This window comes from Eretmochelys imbricata, chromosome 2 (assembly GCF_965152235.1).
Source record: "Eretmochelys imbricata isolate rEreImb1 chromosome 2, rEreImb1.hap1, whole genome shotgun sequence".
Lineage (NCBI taxonomy): Eukaryota > Metazoa > Chordata > Testudines > Cheloniidae > Eretmochelys > Eretmochelys imbricata.
Window position 1 is genome coordinate 162,323,894 of NC_135573.1, and position 21,292 is coordinate 162,345,185.

Sequence of the window (21,292 nt, forward strand, 5' to 3'; positions counted from 1 at the left end):
ATTGCAGCTAATTCTTCAACATTGCTCCAACTAACCTGTTTCACCAGTTGGAGCAGCTGTCAATGTCCTTGCACCTGACAACGTATTTGGTAGAAAATGTATGGATTTCTTGTCTTAAAATACATATACAAAATATATTTTAACGGTAAAGGACATTATACACAAATACCCCCTTGTGCACAGAGACAAGAACAGATATCACTGAGTCCAAGTTTGAAGCACCATTTGATCTTCCCTTCCCATCCCTACCACTACCACCCTGGCTAGGGGTAATATTTCTCTCTGCTTTCAGTCAGATTAAACAGGAGCCATAACATACCAGAAAAGCACTTGTGTTTCATCCACCCCTTCGCCCCATAAATCCAAGTGGAGTCCTTTGGCTCACTCTGCAGCTAGTTGCAGACTTCCTGTCCCCCCTGCATCTGTGTCAGTACAATCAGCAGTTCTTTCCTGAAAGTAATTGCTACTCCCTTGTTTGTGTTGCTCCCATTTCCTCATGCTTACTCTTCAAAATCACCTGCTTTTCCACTGTCTAATATCCGCAAGTAATTTGAGAGTCTTGCTGGAAGAATCAAACATAGCCTGCTGGGAGTGTGGCATTTTATAAATAAGTGATTCAGAGGGAGAATAGGACAATTATAAGTTAGCTGTGGAGCTGGCTTTAGATCTTCAGATGCATGGAGATGATTAGATAAGGGAATTTTTACAAGGATTTTTTTCACTAACATCGACTGACTCCAAAGAAAAGATACCAATGCAAACCCGGCCTCATCTTGTTACACTGAGAGGAACAGCATTGACAGAGGCACAGAAATCTGGAGGCCTGAAATCCTGCCTTTGTGTTGGGTATATCAGTACTAGGGCAGTACCAGCTGCAAAGAAACAGCTTTTTTAAAAGGAAGAACAAAAGATATGTTTGTAAAGCCTATTTACATAGGTCTTTTCTGAGGGAATGGTTCTGAAGGGTTGGGGGGATTTATGTCTGGTGAGTTATATTATGAGTAGTTTGTATTTAATTGAGTTATTTATGTGATGATATTACTATAGCTTTGTATACAAAATTCCAATAGGTCAAAATGTCAATGGTCCCTGCTCTACACAATTTTGTATGGTAATAATATGGCATTGTATTGTTTTAGACTTCTGTAGTGAGTTTCCACTCACCCAGGTGTGTTCTCATCACCATTTCGGATAACTGTGACTTTGTTTGGTCTTTTGGAGATGAGCCACAGGCTTCACAAGGGATTTTACTGCCTTGTTTCATGTCTTTTCAACTCTTTTCAGATGTGCCAGGCTGTTTTATTTTAAAAAAAAATAACAGGGAATTCTCACATTGATGTTCATCCCAAGGGAAGGGGCATCTCTGTTTTTCTACATGATGGAAATTGTTTAGCCTTTTGTGGCTTGGGTCTCCTTGAAGTTTTAGAAAGATGCTTATAGATGAACTGGAGCCCAAACTGCAGTGTAATCATCAGTGAAATAATGATTCTTCATTTATGCCAGTTTTCCTAAACCAGATTTCACATACTGTCTCTGACCATTCCATTGAAGAGGGCAGGATGGAAGGTTTCCATGTCCTAACGCTTTGATTTGTGGCAAAGATGAAGGGGGACTAGAGCTTAATTCAGTAATCCATCACTGGTACAATATGTGCAGGAATATCCCAAAGAGGAAGACCTTGGGCATTATAGGGAGGATTAAGGCCATAATTTCCCTTACTGTGATTTTGTTTGACCTTTTAGAATATCATCTGCTTTGGGCAGGGCCACTCAGAGTAGCAAACCACAGACTGAAATGCTGGGTGCAGTTTTGTATGGCTTTGGATCTAGAAACTCTCAGAAACTGCAAATGTAGATCGGGATTTCTTCCACTTCCTGAAACTGCAGGATACAGACTTCTTTTCAGAGCCCACAGATAAAAGTCTATGATAGATTTTGGAGGATAAGTTCTTCTTATATGTTCAACAATAGTTTTCATCCTTTTAGTAATTAACTGAGTCATAATTTAAAGTGTGCTTTAACCTCTAAACACAAAAAAGAAGCAAGGGAAACAAGAAGTAAACCAGTACAGCCAACTGACGAGGCATAAGAAAGTTATCTGAGCCAAAAAGAGATCCTTTAGAAAATGGAAATCTAATCCTAGTGAAACCATAAACTGTGACAGTCAATATGTAAGAAGAAAACTAGAAGACCTATGATGAAATCTACAGAGTAAGTAACTAAAGGTGTAAAAATAAATACACCGGACCCTCACTAGAATGCAGGATTTGGGATCCATGCATGGTTCTGCATTAACGCGCGGACTGTGTTATAGCGGGGACTGCGTTAAAATGAATTCCAATCAAAGTAATTACATTTGGGATCCATGGCTGCCACTGTGTTATATGTGAATTCACGCTATATAGACGTGCGTTTTAGCGAGGGTCCGGTGTACCAAGAAAGTTTTTAAGTATATTAGAGGCAGGAAGCCTGTTGGAGAATCTGTGAGTCTGCTGGATCACCAAGGATTAAAGGGAGAAATTAAGGAAGACAAGGACATTGTTGAGAAACTAAGTAATTTCCCTGCATCAGTCTTCACCCCAGGGGATGTTAGGGAAATACCTACCCCAGGCCTTCTCTCTTCTGGTAATGAAGATGAGGTATTACCAGAGGCTGAGGTGTCCGAAGAAAAGGCATTGGAACAAATTGATACATTAAAAAGGAACAAATCACTAGGCCCAGATGGTGCACACGTAAAGTTCTGAAGACACTTAAGAATGAGATGATTAAGCTGCTAGCAAAACTAGGCAATCTCTCGTTAAAATCAGCCACTATATTGGAGGACTAGAAGGTAGCAAATGTCCCATATTTTTAAAAAAGGTGTGAGGGCTGAGCCAGGAAATTATAGAGCAACAAGCCTTACTTCTATACTTGGTAAACTGGTTGAAATGATGTTAAAAACATAATTATAAAACATTTAGATGATTATGATATGATAGACTCTAAACAGCACAGTTTCTGCAAAAGAAAACCGTGTCTCACAAATCTATTCAAAGGCTTTCAATGTGCCAATAAAATAGTGGACACATGAGAACAAATAAACAAAATTAATTTAGACTTTCAAAAGGTCTCTGAGAAAGTCCCTCACAGGAAGCTAGTCACAAAACTAAGAAGTCATGTGACGTGAGGCAAAGTACTGTCACGGATCAGAAACTAGCCAAGAGGGAGAAAACAAAGCAGAGGAATAAACAGTCACTTTTCATCATGGCACAACATTAACAGCACAATATCACAAGGCTCTGTACTAGAACTTTTGTTGCTTAATATCTTGATTAATATATGGAAAAGAGGGTGAGCACTGAGAGGGGAAAATCTGCCGGTAACAGAAATTTATTTCGATTAGTCAGGGCTTCAGAAGATTTTAAGAAACTTGAGAGATCTAATTAAGCTAAGTAAATAGGCAACATTGTGGCAGATAAAATTCAGTGTTGATGCATACAAAGTAATGCACAGAAGAGTGAATAATCTGAACTGCCCAGACTCCTTGCTGAGTTCTAAATTAACTGTGTCCACTCAGGAAAATACCTGGCCATCATTATGGACAGCTCCATAAAGACTACAGTAAAATGTGCAGCAGCACTTAAAAAAACAAACAAAATGTCAGGATGCTTAATGAAAGGGATGGAAAGTAATATGGAATATATTATAATGCCATTAGATAAATCCTCACCTGGAATACTGTTTTAAGTTTCTTTCATCCCATGTCAAAAAAAGTATATAGAGAGGCTTCAAAGACAGATGTGAAAATAATTAGAGTATGGAAAAATGAAGAAGAAAGATTGAAGAAATTAGGGTTGTTAATTCAGTCAGTCAATATGTCGCAAGAATGAAACAGAAAGTTGGCAAATTCAAAACTGATAATAGGAAATACTTTCTACTCGATGCACAATAAGACTTTGGAACTCATTGTTAAAAGATATCACTGAGACCAAGAACATAGCAGGATGCAAAAGAAGACTGAACATTTATATGCACAAGAAAAATATCTAGGGTTCTAATAGTAAAAATTTTTTAAAAAGCAAAGCAAGAGTTTTGGAAGGTATATAATATCTCCTGTTTGAGGAAATAAGCCAACCTCCAGTTATTGGGGATTATTAGGAAAAAGACCGTTACCTTTTCCGTAACTGGCGTTCTTCGAGATGTGTGGCTCATATCTATTCCACAATAGGTGTGTGTGCTTGCCACGTGCACCGGTGCCAGAAGTTTTTCCCCTAGTAGTACCCGTAAGGGGAGCACCACTGTGACCCCTGGCATGGTGCCTCCGTGGCACGGTATAAGGGGAGCTGCATGCTCCCCCTACCCTCAGTTCCTTCTTGCCAGACAACTCCGACAAAGGGGAAGGAGGGCGGGATGTGGAATAGACATGAACAACACATCTCAAAGAACACCACTTACGGAAAAGGTAACTGTCTTTTCTTCTTCGAGTGATTGCTCATGTGTATTCCATAATAGGTAATTCCAAGCTATATCTGTTGGAGGTGGGTAGGAGTTCACAGATTCCTGGGACGGAGTACAGCCCTTCCGAACCCGGCGCCATCCCTAGTTTGGGAGATGATCACATAGTGCGAGGTAAATGTGTGAACTGAAGACCAAGTAGCGGCCCTACAAATGTCCTGGATAGGGACATAGGCCACAAAGCCAGCGACAAGGCCTGGGCCCAAGTCAAGTGTGCCTTCACAATCGGTGGTGGGGGAACACCCGCCAGATCATAACAGGTGCGAATGCACAAGGTGATCAATGGGAGAAGCGCTGATTGGAAATCGACTGACCCCTCATGCGCTCAGCCGAGGCAATAAACGGTTGAGAGGACTTCCTGAACAGCTTAGTCCGTTCCAGGTAGAAGGCCAGCGGCCTATGCACATCGAGCATGTGAAGCGGCGTTCCTCATTGGACGCGTGAGGCTTAGGGCAGAGGACAGGCAGGAAAATGTCCTGGCCCATGTGATAGGCGGAGACCACCTTAGCGAGGAATGCGGGGTGTGGGCGGAGCTGAACCTTATCCTTATGGAAAACTGTGTACGGGGGTTCGGAGGTCAAAGCCCTGAGCTCTGAGACTCGCTTGGCCGACGTGATAGCAACCAGGAAGGCCACCTTCCACGAGAGGTGAGACCAAGAGCACGTGGCCAGAGGTTCAAACGGGGGCCCCGTGAGACGGGATAGCACCAAGTTCAGGTCCCACTGTGGAACAGGAAGCCTAGCATATGGAAAAAGATGGTCCTACCCCTTAAGGAACCGCCCAGTCATAGCATGTGAGAACACCGTGTGCCCCTGCACCAGCAGATGGAAGGCCGATATGGCCGCCAGATGCACCTTGACCAATGAGGGCGCCAGGCCCTGGGCTCTAAGATGAAGGAGGTAGTCCAGGATAAGCTGGATAGGGCGGCCACTGGGGAAACACCCTGCTCGGCAGCCCATCTACAGAACCTGGACCACTTTGCCCAGTAGGCGCGGCATGTGGAGGGCAGCCTGGTTTCTGGGGGACGCGTTGGACCCCCTCTGAACACGTCCGCTGCTCCCCACCTAGTCATCGAGCAGTCACGCCGTGAGGTGGAGAGCCGCTAGGTTGGGATGGAAGAGATGGCCCTGGTCCTGGGAGAGCAGGTCCGGACGGAGCGGCAGTGGCGGGGCCACCACCAGGCCCATGAGGGTCCCGTACCAATGTGTTGGGGCCATGCCAGGGCAATTAAGAGGACCTGTGCCTTGTCCATTTTTACTTTCTCCAGGACCCTGCTGATGAGAGGGAATGGGGAGAAGGCATAGAGAAGCTGGCTTGACCAGGACAGGAGGAAGGCATCTGAGATAGCGCCCCGTCCCAGACCCCCCCGGAACAGAACCGGGGGCAACACCTGTTCTGCCTCATCGTGAACAGGTCCACCTGGGGAGTTCCCCACACTCGGAAGAGCTGGTGAGCCACTTCCGGGTGGAGAGACCACGCGTGTTGGGAGGAGAAGTCCCTGCTCAAACAATTGGCCCACGTGTTGTGGGCACCCAGCAGGTGGAAGACCCTCAGGGAGATGTCGTGTGCTATGCAGAAGTCCCACAGTCTGAGGGCTTCGCGGCAGAGGGCCGAGGACTGGGTCCCGCCTTGCCTGTTGATGTAGAACATCAAGGCTGTGTTGTCCATGAAGACCCTGACCACCTTGCCCTGTAAGTGCGAGCAGAAGGCCAAGCATGCCAGGCATACAGCCCTGAGCTCTTTGACTTTTATGTGTAGGGGCAACTCTGTGGCCGACCACAGTCCTTGGGTCTGAACGGTCCCCATGTGGGCTCCCCAACCCAGGTCCGACGCATCGGACACCAGCTCCAACGACGGGGTCATGTCCCGGAAGGGGACACTTTGGAGCATGTTGCTCAGGGAGGACCATCACTGCAGGGAGGCGATCACTGGGATGGGCACAGTGAGGACTTTGTCCATCCTGATCCGGGCCTGGGAGAACTCCGAGGCCAACCACAACTGGAGGGGCCTCATTCGGAGCCTGGCGTGGCAGACCACGTACGTGCACGCCGACATGTGACGCAGGAGCTGGAGGCACGCTCTGGCCACTGTCACGGGGAAATTCATGACTGAGTCGATGAGCCCCTTTAGGGTCTTGAACCTGTCTGGTGGGAGGGAGGCTGTGGCCGTCGAGGCGTCCAGGAGCGCCCCGATAAACTCTATGCGCTGGACTGGGACTAATATGGACTTGGTGTTGTTTACTGACAGGTCCAAGGTGGCACACGTGGACAATAGGAGCATCACGTGATCCTGCACCTGCGACCGGGAGCTGCCCTTGACCAGCCAATCGTCCAGGTAGGGAAAGATCTGGACCCCTCGGTGCCTGAGGTAGGCAGCCACCACCAACATACATTTCGTGAACACCCTGCGGGCAGTGGATAGGCCAAATGGGAGGACCATGAACTGGTAGTGGTTCTGTCCCACCAGGAAACGGAGGAAGCGCCTGTGCCCCTTGTATATATGGATGTGGAAATATGCATCGTATAGGTCCAGGGCCAAGTACCAATCCCCAGGGTCGATGATGGAGGGGATGATGGAGGCCAGGGAGATCATGCGGAACTTAAGCTTGACCTCTGGAGTCGGGGTCAGCACCGACTCCGTGAGAATGGCCTGGAGCCTAATGTCTCTTTCTCTTTTAATCCAAGGCTTGAATGACTTGCAAACCTTGCAACGATCGCTGATGTGAGTCTCATCCAAACAGCATAAACAGTCCGCATGCGGGTCACTCCTTGGCATAGATCGCCTACAAGAGTCGCATGACTTAAAATCCGGGACGTGGGGCGTGCCCCGGCCCGGGCACTCTAACTAACTGGAACAACTAACTGACTACAGACACTAGCACTGAACAAACGAAAAGTTCTGGGGACGAGCTACAGCGAAGCTGGAGCAGGGTAGTTCCGATTCACCTTCACTGGCGGCAAGAAGGAACTGAGGGTGGGGGAAGCACGCAGCGCCCCTTATACCGTGCCATGGAGACTCCAGTCCAGGAGTCGCTGGGGTGCTCCCCCTACGGGTACTGCCAGGGGAAAAACTTCCGGCACCGGTGCATGTGGTGAGCACGCACACCTATTGTGGAATACACATGAGCAATCACTCAAAGAAGAAACATAACCAGGGAGCAGGTTATCCTGTAATTACCTACTGCTGAGTTTCTTTCACCTTCCTTTGAAGGAGCTGATATTGACCGCTGCCAGACACAAGATACTAGAATAGATGGATCACTGGTCTGAGCTATTCCCATGTCCGTGAAAAGCGATTCTGTAATAATTGCATTCTGGATTCCCATGTTGATTATCTCTCAATGATTCCATATTCCATGTATGCAGTTTAAAAATAAAAAAAACATGTTGTTTCTAACTTACAGATCAGAAAATTCAACTTGACTCTGGGAGTCAAGTTGGATTCTTTCCCTCATGAATATCACTTTCAGTAATAAAAGCTCTGAAGACTAAATTTGTCCGCAGTGACAACTGTACAGCCCCCTATGACTTCAAATTTATATTCTCAGTGACAAAGGGATAAAGACAAAGACAAAATGTCCCTCACTATAAGGGATGTCACTCTTCTTAGACCCACAGTTCCCTCTGCTCCACACCAATTTGGCCTCCGCTCACTTTTACTGTTGAAAATCCTTTACATAAGAATTAAAGATGCATGAAGCTGAGGTTATACATTGAAGGAAAGGAAGGAATACACTGAAGAAACCCACCCAACTGTACGTTTCCTGCATAAAGATTATCTCTGTGCCCCAATTTTGGGTCTTTGTCACACACTGTGTGCCACATTGGGGACTGGAAGATTTAGGCATTTGGCTATACCTGTGCAGCTCCAGTGCCTTTAGTGGTTTCCACAGGCCTGACTCTTTGGCATTTACTAATGAATGCAATTAATGTTGCACAAAATGGAATAGAATCCCACTCCCTGCTGATGTTTGTGTTGGCTCTGCAGAGCTAACAGGAATAAGGAGAAGTAAGATTTATTTTTGTCACTGTTTAAGTCAGTAGATAGGACACACACATAGTAGACACACAGAAGGAGCAAATTTGTCGAGGAGGAAAGTGCCATTATTACATCTTTTGCAGAGTAGAATCACACTGTAAGTTGTCAATAGTGAGAAAAAAGCTTAAATGCACCTTCTTTCCATATGAAATATGGCTTTCTAATGAAGCTCTACCCTAGAAGTATGTTAGTACAGCACAGAGATATTATGTTAGGACAAGAACAAAATTTGGGGACTGTTGTTCCCTCATCCCAAGCCTCTGGTAGTAAAAAAACTAAACAAAGAAAAGAAAAGGGAAATTTTTTTTCCTTTCATAAAGAACATAAGAATGGCCATTCTGGGTCTGACCAATGGTCCATCTAGCCCAGTCTCCTGTCTTACGACAGTGGCCAATGCCAGATGCTTCAGAGGGAATGAACAGAACAAAACAACCATCAAGTGATCCATCCTGTGTCGTCCAGTCCCAGCATCTGGCAGTCAAAGGCCTAGGGACACCCAGAGTATGGGGCTGCATCCCTGAACATCTTGGCTAAAAGCCATTGGTGGACCTATCCTCCATGAATGTACAGAATTCTTGTTCTGAATCCACTTATACTTTTGGCCTTCACAACATCCCCTGGAAACGAGTTCCACAGGTTGACTGTGCACTGTGTGAAGAAATACTTCCTTTTATTTGTTTTAAACCTGTTGCCTACCATTTCATTGGGTGACCCCTTGGTTCTTCTGTTATGTGAAGGGGTAAACAACTTATTCATACCATTCATGATTTTATAGATCTCTGTCATCTCTTTTCCAACCTGAATAGTCCAGTCTTTTTAAATCTCTCCTCACATGGAAGCTGTCCCACACCCACAATCATTTTTGTTGCTCTCTTCTGTACCTTTTCCAATTCTAATATATGTTTTTTGAAATAGGGCAACCAGAAGTGCATGCAGTATTCCAGGTGTGAACATACCCCTCTTCTGCCCTTCAAACAGTCCCCCACCCTGTCAAACCTCATCATCAGAAGCAAGCTCCCCACAGACCAGAACACACCAACTCAAAGTGGCACCAGACCCTGCCAGAACAACAGATGCAAAACCTGTACACATATCTTCACTGCTACAATGACCAACAACTCCCATAACTTTCAAGATCCATGAGTCCTATATATGCCTATCATAATATATGGTGTACGTCATCGAGTGCACTAAATGCCCCCAAAACAACTATTTGGGTAAAACCAGACAATCACTACATTTTTGAATGAACTTACACATGATAAAAGACAAACACCATATCATGTGGGTGAACGTTTTTCACAAAGCCATCACACTATATCTGATCTCTCAGTCCTCCTCCTCAAAGAAAACCTTTACAACACCTTCAAAAGAAGAGCATGGGAGCTTAACTTAATAACTTTGCTAGACACTAAAAATCAGGGATTGAATAGACACACTGGATTTATGGCTTATGATAACAGTCTATAAACCACTAACCCCTCCTCCTCCAGCTTTTTTTTCTCCTTTACCCACTGTGATGTTAACTGACCATTTCACCTTGAATGGTCCCTTGAAATATGTGTAAACGACTGCTGCTAAATAATCTGATCCATCTTGTATTTAGCTGTGACACTCTGGATACATCTACATGGGGATAAAAGCCATGCAGCATGGCTGCGGCTGGCCCAGATCAGCTGACTTGTGCTCATGGGGTTTGGGCTGCAGGGCTAAAGGTTGTTGTGGAAGCATTCAGGCTTGGGTTGGAGCCTGAGCTCCAGGGCCCCCAACCCTCACAGGGTCCCAGAACTTGGCCTCTAGCTGGTGCCCGAATATCTACATGGCAATTTTTCAGCCCAGGAGCTTGAGCCCTGTGAGCCCAAGTCAGCTGATCTGGACCAGCTGCAGGTTTTGTTATCCCTGTGTAGACATACCCTGTGAGAACATTTCCCAGATCTGAAGAAGAGCTCTGTGTAAGCTCAACGGCTTTTCTCTCTCACTAACAGAAGCTGGTCCAATAAAAGATATTACCTTATCCACCATGTCTCTCTAAAACTCTTCTGATGCAGGTAGTTTTTTTTAAAAGAAAAAGAAAAAAACAGTGCCTCTTGGTCTCTTGATGAGTTTGACATAATTAAATAAGCACATTTACTTTAAAAAAAAATGGTTTCCCCAATACCAGAAAATAACCATCGGGCAATACCAATAAAATCAAATCCTAGCCTGAAAATAGCGAAGGACAAACTCACAAAGATATGTCCCTAATTTCTGTAATAATATTATAATAAATCCATGTAATAAATAATGATGACTTCAATGATTTCTAGAATAACTCTTTTCTAGTTGTATCAAAGCACAACAAAGGCAATGAATTTGTTTTAGGTTTACGGACAATGTAGTAGCATGGCTGCAATCTGAGGGGTATACTGAGATACTAAGATATCTCAGAGATATCTCTGAGATACAGCCAAAAAAATAAGAGTACTGGTATCTTTAAAAATTCCATAAAATCCACATTCATAAGAAGAATTGTGAGGAGGGGAGAAAAAAAAAAGAATTAAATCAAAAAACTTCAATGTTACATTTAAAATCTTTTCGTTTCTTATGGAGACTGATAAAGATCCGGCATCTGTAGCAAATGCAAGGAGCTTTTCTTCTTTTGTTCGCAGACATACCTTGGCTGACCTAGTGATGGCCCCAATTTCTGAATAAAGATCTGTGCTGTCTGGGAATTTTTCCACCACCATAGTGCAGACATGGTGGAGGAGAGACTGCTTATGCACTGTGTCCTTGACTTCCGGAACCTTCTCGAGGTAGCTTAACTCAAAAGCTTTGGCCTGTGTAGGAAAGGAATTTTTTTTTAAAGTAAGTTTATTTTGTCCACACAGATCTCCTGAAAGAAAACATTTATTAAGATATACAATGCATGAGGGGGGTGAGGGGAAGAGATTACTCTTTTTAAATAAAAAGAATCCCAGAGCAGGAAGAATACATGATTCTTTCTGATACAATTTTACATACTTCTTAAGAGTCAGTAGATGCCTAGATCATTCCATTGGCAATGAAAAGAACAAAGAGATGATTCTTGTAGTGTGTATCAAGAACAACTCCACTGAAGTCAATGGGGTTATGCTGGTATAAAATTGGGACCAGGACTGGTTCCAAATCTCTCTGAGGTTATTTTGAAGGGGGAAAATAGAATTAATGAAACATACAATGTAGGTTTTGTTTTTTAAATTACATGTATGTGTTGGAAATACACATATACTAGGTGATAACTGTGATACGAGGTACAGAAGCTGATGAGGAAAGTCTGTGATAATAGTCAGTAATAAAATAATAGGGTGACAAAAGCTTACATTGGTTCCATTTAGAAAGTTCCCAATGGCTAGTAAAGTAGAAAGGATAAATCCCAAGGTTTTATTATGCTCCAGCTGGTCCATTCCTTCCTTCAGATCTAAAAGTGGTTCTGCAACTTCCTGGCATTAAAAAAAAAAGTGAAGATTTTAGGCTCTCATAGATCATTCTGTCTTAATTCTATGTTTTAGATTAATTATTGCAAAAGTTCTAAACAGTGATCCTGCAGAGAACTGGCAGTTGTGTGATGCTGCAGCTACTAAATCACATAAAAAAACCCAGCAGAGAAATAAATTAAATATTTCCTAAAGTTGCTTGTTCATGTAAGCGATTGGTGTCCTTGTCACAGGGATGTTATATGATTGAAAATGGAAGAAGCTTCACTGCAGGGGGCTGCTGTGTTTGAGTTAGAGGCATAAAAAGCTCCACTAATGAAATGTCTTACTTTTTTGTGATGTTTCAAGAGCAAAGAAAACCTAGAATATTTGGTAACTTGACATCTTTAATCTGCCTCTACTGGTCCCTACAAATGATGGCCACCTCTGAGATGCAGATGTGACTACTTCTGTATATCAGTCTGTCACGTGAAAACTCAAAAAACACGGCAGTGTCACGCTTTACAAAATGGCCTCTAATTTTAACTTTTTAACCTGCAAACTCTTAATGTGCTTTCTGTACATGCAAGTTATCGGTAAGCAGGCATATAGACTGACAGACACCAATTCCGCTCCATTATCTCAGGAAATGGATTACACTGTATAATTCAAAGGCAGAGAGATATACAGTAATTGAAATAAATGAGCTTATTTCTATGTCTTTTTGGGTGGCCAAGGGCTGTTTCTTTTGTATGTACAATAAGGTACATATAGTTCTCAGTCCTTTCTATCAGCAAATTTCATCTTAGTCATCTGTAACCAGCATTCTTTCTCCAAATTATCACTCTGTTGATGATCTGAGGAGCCAAAATTAAGCCTCAGTATTTCAGGCCAAGTGGCAAAACAACTGAGAATTTCTTTGCCTAGTGGAAACATGATGGATTATTTGTAGATTATAGGGATATTTTATCATAAACATGTGCAGGGAGCTTCAAGAGAAAATGCACTGACAGTCACTATCATATTACCATTTTGTGTAAATCAAAAGAAAAGGAGTACTGTACATTTTATTTTGGGTATATTGGCAGGGTGAACAAATTCAGAGGTGATATAATTTACACATCAGACTATGGGAGTAAGGGGGTCTAAGGCCTTGCCTACATACACAAACACACACAGCTTGCACCAGTTTAAGGTTATGTTTACACTATGGAGACTGTGCTGCTAGGTCACCATAGCTGTGCCAGCATAACCCCCTAGTGCAGACGCAACCTCTTCTCATGGAAGGGTTTTTTCCATTGGTGTAGGAATACCACTTTCCTGAGCAAAGGTAGCTATGCCAATGGAAGTATAAGTTGACATAGCTGTATCTACACTGGGGGTCAGGTTGGCATAGTTATGATGTTCGGGGTGTGATTTTTTCACACACCCCTGGCCAACGTAATTATCGTGAGCTAACTGTTAAGTGTAGACGAGGCCCATGTAAAATTGATTTAGTTAAATTGGTACAAACCCCTATGTGGACACACTCAAACTGGTTTGCAAGCTTATATTGATTTAGCTTCATTTGGTAAATTACTGAATCAAGCTAAATCAATACAGATCAGTTGTAAACCCAGGGATTTTCACAGGTTTAACTAACTTGATTTAAAAACTGATTTAAATTCAGCATGTATAAGCTGTGTGTGTGTGTGTGTGTGTGTGTGTACAACAGCCTTAAAATGGTGTAACTTACTTGATACTGGGCTAGATAACAAGGTAGCTCCCAGCACGATCATGTTAGACATAATAAGTTTGCCTCAGTTAAATTAATGTACATCTTCATCCAGCCAATTCATGTGCAAATTATACCATCTTAGAATCCCTTATATACATCTGTTGAATATTCTTATTTATTATTATCTGCATTAGAGTAGTGCCCAGAGACCAACCCAGGCCTCAGAGACCAGAGAGGGTCCCTCTGTGCCAGGTGCTGTACAAAGAGTGCAACAGACAGTCTCTGCCCTTAAGAATTTACCATGTAAATAGACAAGACAGACTCATGATTGGGGAAAGGGTTATAATACCATTTTCCAGATCCAAAGTAATTATGACACAACTTTATCATTTTTATTCTAAAGATTTATACTTTGTGAAAAAGTATGAAATTTCCTTAATGAATGATAGCATATGGTCTACAGTTTGACCAGGCTTTAGGTGTAATCATTTTATGCCGAAGAGAAATGAAAGGGAATCCTTGTCTTTCCCAGTTTAACTACTCTCATTATTGCACCTGTTTGCATTCATTTATAATCCTTTAAGATTGTCAGCACTGAAGATATATTTGCACACCCTGTCCTGAGTTTAAAGACTTTTCTCTCTTGATTTAGGAGAATTATCAACAACCTCTTTCTAACAAATTCAAACTTGTTTTAAGATGTCACGTCTTTTAAGATGTCAAATTTTTGTATAATTTGATGGCATTTGAATTACATATAATTTGGTGCAAAGAATTAGCATTAACGCAATATCCATATTGAGGAGACAAGCACAGAAAAGTCAGAAAATGGAGACTAACGTTGAAAATCAAACTTAACTCTGCCACTTTCCCCTTGTATTTATGCCTTAAAATATGATCTTACTTTAAAGTGGAGGACATTAAAATGACACATTTACCAAAAAATACCTGAGATCCATGATTATTTTCTATTCTAAATACAGCAAAAAACTACCGTTTCTCAAATATTTCTGTGTTATGTGTATGGTAACTATTGGCATATGATGACATTTTAATGGTGACTTTTGTATACATGCACAATTTTTTTAAATCTGACCATATGGAAATATTTTATTTATTTTATTTTACACACATACAGATATCAAAAACAGCAGAATGACTCTGGCTCAAATCTGATAAAAACTGATAAAAATTCAGGAGGTAGAGAATATGACAAAAAAGAAGAGCCAAACTCGGACCTCTGATGAAATCTGGGTCTAGAAACTAAAGTGCTAATATCAGCAGAAGAACATCTTTTGTAAATACTTTGTGAGGAAAATCCTTAACAGGAGGGAATTTGCAAGATCTGATAGGAAATCTGCATTCTAATACATTATTTTTTGCATTTCCTTTCAGCGTGGGATATCATGAAGTCCAACCAGAAAATAAAGAGATTTTGTATTGATTGAGCTATTACTAACTAGGCCTCAGATCACGGACCAAGCTTATTCTTAGTAAAACTTCACTGCAAGTACAGTAGTTACATCAGAGATGAATTTGGCCAAAAAACATTCAAACCAGATGAATTCTGTTTGTCTGTTTTGCCAGTCAGGAACTTGCTAAAAATAATATTTCAAAATTTTCCAAAGCATCAAATAAAAAACCTGTTGAAAGTTAGCAAGCGAATGTATGAAATCACCCAAACAATGTTGACTCTTCCTCACTCATCCATCAACAATCTACCCTGCATCAGTTTGCACAAACAATTCACAAAATACTTCTATGGCTCTTTGACTGAATAGTGCACATCAACAAGTGCAGCAATGTTGTGCCTGCATACAAGTAATTCTGTTAATGAGCAAAATTAGAAAAACATCTGAGAGATAATCTTAATTTTTCTCCCCACACACTTTCAAGAGTTTACAATAGCAATAACAACTTTGAGGGATCCCAGGGATCTTATAAATTAGCTAATGAATTAATATAGTGATTAGTTCGCTCCACTGGTCACAATAAGCCAGATTTTGATATACTAAGTCTTTACATAGGCAAAACTTCCACTGATTTCAACAAGTGTTTTGCCGAATAATATCTGGGTAAGAAGTATGTAAGGATTGGGCCCTCATCCCCAGGAAATTCCTTGTTCCTAAATCATTATTGCCTAATTAGAGGAAGGAAGACATAACCCTTACTTTTTTTTGTAAAAAAGAGCTAAAATGTTCCCACTTCTTCCACCCCATCTCCTGTTGGTCACCAAAACAAAAGCTAAAAACAATCCATTCACCATACACACAACATAGCCAGCCATGTAATAATAAAGACTGAACAAGCTGAAACAAGGACTTGAAATTGCCTGCTGCCAGTCAGAAGAAGTTTACCTTTTCCACTAGCTCATAATCCATTTTGAAAGCCCAAAGCTGGAGTCTAGCGGAGAGCTCACTGATGGAGGAAAGAGTGAGAAGGAACTGCTCTGCACTCCCCAGTGGGATGTCAGGGTTTGCCATCTGGGCCTCCTGGATCTTCTGTTTTTCTTCCTCCGTAGGAATCATAGTTAAAATTTTCTAGAAAGAAAGACAAGAGAAATTATTTTTAATCAGATGTACAAGAGCAATGATTTCAAACCTCTTTTTTTCATGGAAGGAAGGGGGAGGCAAAGAAGCAAATTTATACAACATATATTTGGAAACCCATTTTTTTTCAGACAGGTGTCCGTTCAAACAATTAAGAATCATACTGAAGGCTTGACACTGGTTTACTTTGTGGTAATGGGATTCCTGACTCAAACAGCTGTAAGTGAGAGCAGAATTGTGCTCCGATTATGTGTAACACAAAACCACTGCACAGGACACCTAAACCATAACAAGGGAATCTTGAATAGGTCTATGATTGTAATTAGAAGTCCTTATTGTTTCTTTTATTTTTATGGAATGAGAGTGATTAGCCACAGAACAAACTAAAAATGCAAGTTTATCTCCTGGTATCTTCAGATCAAGACTGGATACCTTTCTGGAAGATATTCTTTAGTAAACTGGAAATTACTGGGCTCAATGCAGGGGAAACTGGGTGAAATTCTCTGGCTTATGTTATACATGAGGTTAGACTAGATGATCTAATGGTCCCTTGTGGCCTTAAACATCTGAGAACTTAGAACAACAAAATAACCAAAACCTAGGTAAAGGTGAAGATAGGATTTTTATGGTACGTTGTTAAAAAATGTTTCTAAATGGCAGCATTTGCATTTGCATTTGCATTTCTGTAGGTAGGAATGAAGGTACCCAGATGGCAAACCATTTTAGGGTGATAGCTGGGTGGGTAGCTCAACTATATAAAATGTGTGATGTTGGAAGAGCTATTATCCCTCTCTACTCCAACCCCATATGTTTACTTGTCACATAATCTGACAACACTATTTCAGCATGAATAGGTCAGCCCTAGAAATACCACCTGTATTTAAGACAGTTACTCAAAAAGGAACAATTGGTAAAGTTTTAATTCAAAGTATGCACTGCACAACATGGGGCCTGCTTTTCCATTCATCTGACAGGCTTATAGTATCGATGAAAGAGGATATCAATATGCTAATTTGCTGCTGTTATCAGTATTGGTTCAGAAATTTACATTTTCCTTTTAATTTGTGGCTTTTATGTGCTTGTTTGCATGTGGCAACTTCCCAGCTGCTTGTTCTCCAGGGTTGCTCTTGGAAATAAGATTTTGCTTTTAAGCAACTAAATGCGTTTTTAAAATGAAAAAGAAAAGAAAACAACATAAACACATCAAATAAGCCAGGACCTCTGCCCTGCTGAACACTGCCTCATTAAAGGCGATGTGGTAGGTTTTCAACAAGACCTATGTTCACTCATTGGAAAGAACGTTAGGCTTTTTCTGTAGCCCTTTGTAATGGCAGAATCAATTCTGGAGAGGCGAAAAAGTCAAAGAAACACAGGATCTGCCAAACCAGATTACACCACTGATCCATTCAATCTAGTATCTTGTTCCAGCAACGGCCAATGCCTGATGCTTCAGAGGCACCTGCTCCCTCCCCCACTGATACATCTAGCTCATTGCTCAATGTTGCATCTGGGTATGGGGAGTGAGGAATTCCCTGCCGACCCCATCAGGTGAAGAATGACCTTTGATCAATCAAAATATTTTATCAATTCAAATCCAGCCACAGTACTTGTCCTGATGACCATCTTCCTACGGCAGTGTATTCCATATGAAGAAGCATTTCTACCTGTTGGCTTTGAACATATTATGTTACCTTTCAATTTAACAAAGTGTCTCTTTGTTCTTATACTACACAATAACAAGACAGTCTGGTTTTCACCTGGGATATGCAGATGGGAAGTGTAAAGTCTGTACTAATTTCAAACAGGGAGTGGAATCATTTAGTCTATTCATTCACTTGGAACAGAAGAGGGATAATGTAGAATTAAATTTCTTTGCCCCTCTTCCCCCCAGTTATTACTACATTGTGTATATACTGCAATACAAGAGACAGTCCCTGCACCAGAGAGTTTACAATCTAAATAATCAGCCTCAGGGGGATGGAAGAGGATGTAATATTCAAGGCAATGATCAAGATGATAAATAAGGGCATGCAACTTTTGTCCTGAAATTTATATGATGACAATGTAAAATACAAATTGAATCCAACTCCTCACTTTTGAATTCTAAGCAGTATCTGTGTTTTCCTGACCCATATCCTGAAAATGGCTTGAAATTACTGTTGCATGCATTTAACAGAGAGCCTTCATTTACTGAAATCAGTATGGTTTCTTGATTTGTTTTTATGATCTATCTGTAATCAGTTTTACATGCTTACATCAGTTGCCTAGATCATATCTAGAGCAGATTTGAGAACTGAACTGACTGCTCCAGGGCACCTCTCAGACCTCTCTATACTGAGTTCAGTATTTAGATGTTACTGCAATGGGCACTTTATAAACACTCAAAGAGATCAGACAAAAGGAGGGACAGATTAGACAGATAGATATGGACAGATGAGATAAAAATCCTGACTGGGGCATCAGGAAAACTTCACAGTAACTCCCCAGGAAGAATGAGGCCCTCCAGCACCTAGTCCTCTCTTTCTTTTTAAAAGATGACTTAAATTTCAGTGACTTTGTGAGGCTGAATGGAGGAGCCAGGATAGTTTGCATCTGGGATTATTTTAACATTCATACATGGCCAATTTAGGAGACATGATTGATGTAAAAATACTTTTGATACATTCTGGTCTCAGAAGGGGAAACACTTTGGCAGTTGCAATGCCCTCAATTACCCCCTGCAAATAACTAGGGCTCCAGGCTTTTGACAGATACGCAAGGATCCTACAATCTTTCTTTTTTTGATGGTAAAGCATCCTCACTGTAGGGATTTTTCAGCAGCCTTAGGGCATTTTAACCAGAGCAATGAAACAGTCAGCTGTATTTCCAAAGGGACTCGCCTGGTCCCTGAGCTTTGTATAAACACAGCAGGCCAGATGGAGCTGACAAAGAGCATTCAGTCCAAGCACTGCTACTCTGCTCTGCTGCTGAGCTGCTTCATGTGGTATGTGCAAAGGAAAAGCAAATCCAAAAAGCCTTATTTGTAGTGCAAGGATCATCCCTGCCATCGAATTACTGCCCTGATATAAGCAGAACTGCTGCTGACTAACTGGCTGATCTCACACTAGTTGCACTCAAGGTGGAACCGAAGCCATAACAACAGGCTTTTCACAACACTTTTAATCCACTCTAAGAGTCATTTTTGTCCTGCTGATTATGACCTTCTCTGTGCCTTCCTGAAAAAGCAATAAAATGTTCTTATTTTTGTTTTCCACTCTATGACTAATTTAAACCATTCATTCAGTGTGGAAGATTGATGAGTCTACCATCTGCCAGTTTATTATTATTATTTTTTACACATCATTTAGAAAAACTGTATAAAAACACAGTAGGACAGAAGGTTACTGGCACATCATCATAACTCACAACCTCTTTGTTTCCACCACATACATCACCTTTGAACTTACTCATTATCTCATAATACCCAATAAGGCCCACTTTGGGTAGAGAGCAAGGAAAAGCTTACCAAACCCCATAAACAGTCTAGGCTCATATATTTCTTGCTGGTAGGGTGTCACAGTCTTGTATAAACTACAGATTCCATGCCCATACATACCCCTGTAATTGTTTGGCCCAGAGTGCGTGATTCCAGAGAAAAATCTGTCCAGTAAAGTAGTATTTTTATGGATACAAAGATTGTTTTTGGCCACCTGATTCATATGAGATCATGATACTGATTATTTTAGTATTTGAGCTTAAAATACCCCCCAAAGTTCCTTTTTTGGAAACTGTCAATTGCTGGAACTCTGCGGGGAGGGGAGAATGGGGGGAAAGACATATTATAAAACCATTACTCTTCTAGGTTTAGTCATTCCAAGTCTGATTTCCGAAGTTTCTAAGGAGAATGCTTCACAAAGTACTAAGTCCCTTCTTGAATCTAGGAATCGTATAGTCAAATACATACTTTCTGACATTTCACCCACTATTTCACAGGGTCTCATGCCTTTCAGACAGCTGTTAACCATGCAGATCAACGGTTTACATAATCTGGAAAAAAAAGTCCAGAACTCTACATTTACTGACTATGACCACCTGAATTTATTATATTTGTTTTGGATTCTCAAAAACACATCCAATTTCAAAGAGAAGGAACTGTATCCAAAATACTTCATAATGCTAGTGATAGCTAGAAATCAGTAACTGATTACCAGCCTTGCTTCATTCAAACTGGGTTTCTTCTTCAACTATTCATTGAATTTAAATGTAAATTTAAATTTAAAGCTAGGCTCCTATGTACCCAAGTCACTTCTGAAGACAGGATTTAGTTGTTTTTGAAAATGGGACATAGGCGCTTTTGAAAAAATATTTCCTCTCAGTCTTTAATTTCAAATAATTTTAACCTGAAGAAGGCTAAAACGATCACTATATAACTTATACAGTATAACACCATACATTATTTTCTAAAACCTTAGATACATACACTATCCTCCTGTATTACATAAAGGGCACAGCAGCCCACCTCAACCCCGTCAGTCCACTTTTGACTCAGTTAAATTAGTCATGCTTACATGCACAATGCAAGCCTCCTTAGGTGTACAATTTGGGTCTGATTCTGTTTCTCTTACTCATAAGAAGTAGCACTTTACAAGCAGACTCATTGATTGCCTTCATTGAGGATGAGTACCAATAAGTGTTGTGGTTGACTTTTTTTTTTCGATTTGTCCTTCAGATGAATCTGTTAAGATCACACAGAGTAGACTTTACACTGATTATCTCATAAAGAGCCAAGACTGCCACTCTCACTCACAGTGAATAAATAGCACCTTGCTCTGCAAGTCCTGTAGTCCAAACTTGATTAGACATATTGAGTGCCAGACTTTCAAAAGAAAGCACAACCAATGTGGCAACTGAAAGATGACTCACCATTTTATGTGGGTTCATTGGAAAAGGGTGCATTTTTGCAGGAGCACCTGTTGGGCCCTCCTGTGAAAGCATGGCCCTACCAGTTAATCCTCTGCATACTAAATTTAATACATCTGCTTGCTTAAAACCAAGCAATGCCTCTTTGTCTCTCTTCTTTACAAT

At 41.4% G+C, this 21,292-nt stretch overlaps 1 protein-coding gene across 2 annotated transcripts in view; it reads right to left on the reverse strand.

Annotated features, from left to right (window-relative positions):
• Positions 1-21,292, reverse strand: part of FHOD3 (formin homology 2 domain containing 3) — a 614,532-nt gene that overhangs the window by 50,982 nt on the left and 542,258 nt on the right. For both annotated transcript variants that reach the window (XM_077810937.1, XM_077810936.1), the window contains 3 exons: positions 16,037-16,219; positions 11,870-11,989; positions 11,186-11,347 (listed from right to left, as the gene is read on the reverse strand). In XM_077810937.1, the coding sequence (XP_077667063.1) occupies positions 11,186-11,347; positions 11,870-11,989; positions 16,037-16,219 (465 nt within the window). The remainder of the gene's footprint in view (positions 1-11,185; positions 11,348-11,869; positions 11,990-16,036; positions 16,220-21,292) is intronic.